This window comes from Cucumis melo, chromosome 12 (assembly GCF_025177605.1).
Source record: "Cucumis melo cultivar AY chromosome 12, USDA_Cmelo_AY_1.0, whole genome shotgun sequence".
Lineage (NCBI taxonomy): Eukaryota > Viridiplantae > Streptophyta > Magnoliopsida > Cucurbitales > Cucurbitaceae > Cucumis > Cucumis melo.
Window position 1 is genome coordinate 17,541,326 of NC_066868.1, and position 3,743 is coordinate 17,545,068.

General features: G+C 34.7%; 1 protein-coding gene across 1 annotated transcript; it reads left to right on the forward strand.

The window, feature by feature from the left end:
* Positions 1 to 473: 473 nt before the first annotated feature.
* On the forward strand, positions 474 to 3,419 carry LOC103498210 (probable xyloglucan endotransglucosylase/hydrolase protein 7). Its single transcript, XM_008460729.2, has 4 exons — positions 474 to 701; positions 2,310 to 2,410; positions 2,488 to 2,684; positions 2,784 to 3,419. The coding sequence occupies exons 1-4, from the start codon at positions 503 to 505 to the stop codon at positions 3,175 to 3,177; spliced, it is 891 nt and encodes a 296-aa protein (XP_008458951.2). The 5' UTR covers positions 474 to 502; the 3' UTR covers positions 3,178 to 3,419.
* Positions 3,420 to 3,743: the final 324 nt, after the last annotated feature.

Sequence of the window (3,743 nt, forward strand, 5' to 3'; positions counted from 1 at the left end):
CTGATGGTTTCGGCTGGAGACACGCTCGGATCGGACGGGTCAGCGACGGCTGGAGACAGGCTTCACGGAGATTCAAGCGACGCCGGAGGTCGGAGACTGGAGTGTGGAGCTTCGACGGATGTGGTGGTAGGCTCGGGATCGACTGGGTTTCACGGAGGCCGGCTCGCACGCGCAAAGGGAAAACAGGCGCAGCTTCGGGTTCGCGGAGATCTGAAAGGCGACTGGGTTTCACGGAGGCGGGCGTCGGATGGGTGCGGCGGCGGCGGCGGCGATTTGAACAGTAACTAGTTAAAGAGGCTCTGATACCATGTCATTTTATTTAGATGAATATTCTTGTGTGTATTTACATCAAAGAAAAAGGGGGTATAAATACAAGGTTGTATGGAAAGAAAAAGGCAACAAATAATACAAGATAATACAAAATAAAATAAGATAATATCTTCAATTTTCTTAAGGACAAAATATACATTAATATCTCTATTTCATGATAAAATAGGGGGCAATGAAGGGGTTGAGAAGTTTGAATGTGATTGGCTTGTTCGTAATTTGGATATTATCGTATGTTGTTGCGTTGTGCATGGTTGTTGTTTCAGGACGGCCAGCCACTTTTCTCGAGGATTTTAGGGTGACTTGGGCGGATAACCATGTAAGGCAACTTGATGGTGGCAGGGGAATTCAACTTGTTCTCGACCAAAGCTCTGGTAATTTTGTTATATGTAATCTAATCTATACACACTGCACAATCTCATTATTCTAAACTCTTTGTAATTAGGTGCCTATTTTTTGCTGGATGGTCCTCCATTTTTTTAATAAATTATAATAGGAAATTTGTTTCGAATTAGAACACTATTCAAAATATTTACAAACCTAACCAAATTATGATAGCTCTAAATAGAACACTATTCAAAATATTTATAAACCTAATCAAAATGTTAATGATTAAAATTTCAAAGGTAAGTGTTAATACTTTCTATGTAAAGATGTCCATAGGGCAAGGTGGGAAGGGGCCGTGACCCCTTCTTTGTCCCCACCCTCCTATCTCATTCTCCATCTCCACCAATTTTTTTCGTGGGAAACTGGACGGGGATTTCTTGTGGAAAAATATTCCCCATTTTTTTTAAGTTTAATCTTATTTTCCAATCCACATCTATATGAAACGTATATGCATTTTTAAGGTTATTTTATTTTTGATAGAAATGTCAATTTCTCATTGTTTATAAAAATAAAAATTCAACTATTAAAAGATACATTTAAAAATCAAATCATAAAATTCAAAAATTCATATAAAAAATCAGAGATCAATTCATAAGTATTCTAACAAAGTCTTTAATTACATCATATTTTGTAGGAGAAAACATATTTTTTAAAGAAAAGCTTGTAAATCACAAGTCAATGCACAACGTACACATATATTTTTTTAAGAAAAGTTCACAACATAGAAATGAAATTAGGGAAAAAATAAAGAAATGGAATAGAGAAAAAGAAAGAAAGGAAGAATATCAAAATAGGTTTTTTCTACTATTTTACCTATTATTAATAAGTAAATAAATTATTTATTTATAATAATTATATTTTTGATCGGGGCGGGGCAAGGTGGGGGTAGAGCCGAGGTCAACGAATGTATTCTCCGTCCCCGGCCCCGGTTGTCAATGGGGAAAAAATTTCCCCACTCCCTCTCCATTTCCCATGTATTCTGGGATTTCCCTCTCTGTTCGAGGTGGGTCTCCGCGGGTTAAATAGACATGTCTATATATATATATATATATATATATATATATATATTGTGGTAAAGTATTTTTTTTTAGGATCAAGGACGGTAAAGAAACTTTGAAAATGTAGAGACATTTCTTGAAATAAAAAATTAACTTTTTTCTTGGTTAAAACTACTAGTAATAACCTAGTTATGACCTGGTCTAAAAAGTCAAAAAATATTTTAATGAAACTTTTCAAAGTGGAAGAATAATATTGAAACAAAGTATAAAGTTGAAGGTAATTTTCTAGAATTTTAACACTAGAAGGGTTGCAATGAAAATGTTTTTATCCAATAGCAAGATAAACTACCAATTAAGACAGAAACTTAAAGAAGCTGAATGCATTTAGCACACATATGATCGGGATGTGGTTTGAACATATATCATGTAGATGATTTATATGTTTCAACTTTCAACTGAATGTATTATTCTTTTGTTACTAGAGATTTTGTTGAAAGACTATTGAAAGTTTTAAATGCATCGATGCCTTAACTTAAAATAAGATTCAAGATTAATAGGAAATAAAATTTGAAGTTGAATATGTTAATGGATTTTTAGGTTGTGGGTTTGCTTCGAGGCGGCAATACTTGTTTGGAAAAGTGAGCATGAAGATAAAATTGGTTCCTGGAGACTCAGCAGGAACAGTGACGGCATTTTACGTAAGTTAGCATTATAAAAACAAATAATTGATTACAGATAATATGAAATAATGAATGAAATTTCAATAATCGTGTAGATGAACTCAGACACAGACACAATACGCGATGAATTAGACTTTGAGTTTTTGGGAAATAGGAGTGGACAACCATATACGGTTCAAACTAATATATATGCTCATGGAAAGGGTGATAGAGAGCAAAGGGTGAACTTGTGGTTCGACCCAGCAGCTGATTTCCATACTTATTCAATTAGATGGACCCATTCGCTAATTGTGTAAGTGTTAATTAACAAGTTATCTATATTCTATATATCTGTGTGTGTGTGTGTGGACGAAGATGATAGAGATTGAATTTTATACGATCGCGAGTGCAGATTTGGTGTGGATGATATCCCAATAAGGGTATATAAGAACCAGGAAGCCAAAGGGATCCCATATCCAAAACAACAACCAATGGGAATATATTCAACACTATGGGAAGCCGATGACTGGGCCACAAGAGGTGGTTTGGAGAAGATTGATTGGAACAAAGCCCCATTCTATGCTTATTACAAGGACTTTGACATTGAGGGTTGCCCTGTTCCAGGCCCTGCAAACTGCCCTTGGAACCCCAACAATTGGTGGGAAGGGCCTGCGCATAGGGCTTTAAGCCCAGCCCAAGCAAAAAATTACCAATGGGTGAAAGCCAACCATATGATCTATGACTATTGCACCGACAAATCTCGTTACCCTCAAACCCCGCCCGAGTGTGGTTTGGACAATCTTTGAAGCGTGGTGGAATATTTATATATACACATATACATCTATATAAATTTTATTTATAATATTCATGTGTGTTTCATATATATATTCATATATATATATGAGGATGTATTGAAGCTGTGTTTATGGTTAGATTATTGGTTGTGTTTGGCCTTTTTACTTTTGGTTAAAGACAAAAATTATGTGTATTTATCTTTTTCTATACTGTATTTCATTAAGTTTTAATTAAAAACTTGATTTCTTCCTAATTTCAAATTTCTTTTTTCTTATTACAACTCAAACGTAGGGGTGTTAAAAAAAACCGGTAATTCAACCAATCCAAGTTACCCATTCAAGTGGGTTGGGATACATTTTGTGTTGCATTGGGTTGTGTTAGAAAATTAGAGGAAAAAAAAAGTTGACTCAGTAGTCGGATCATACAAGTAAGGGGTGGCGTTGACTCGATCCAACTTAATTATATATATATATATAAATCTAAAACCTAAAAGTAAGTCTCCTTCTAAAGGAACATTGTAAAGTCTGAATTAATTTGAATGTATAACATATATATATATATATATATATATATATAT

Coding starts and splice junctions, on each gene's coding strand:
- LOC103498210 (XM_008460729.2), top strand. CDS start 503: ATGAAGGGGTTGAGAAGTTTGAATGTGATTGGCTTGTTCGTAATTTGG. Junction 2,411..2,487: donor GAACAGTGACGGCATTTTAC/GTAAGTTAGCAT, acceptor ATAATCGTGTAG/ATGAACTCAGACACAGACAC. Junction 2,685..2,783: donor TGGACCCATTCGCTAATTGT/GTAAGTGTTAAT, acceptor TCGCGAGTGCAG/ATTTGGTGTGGATGATATCC.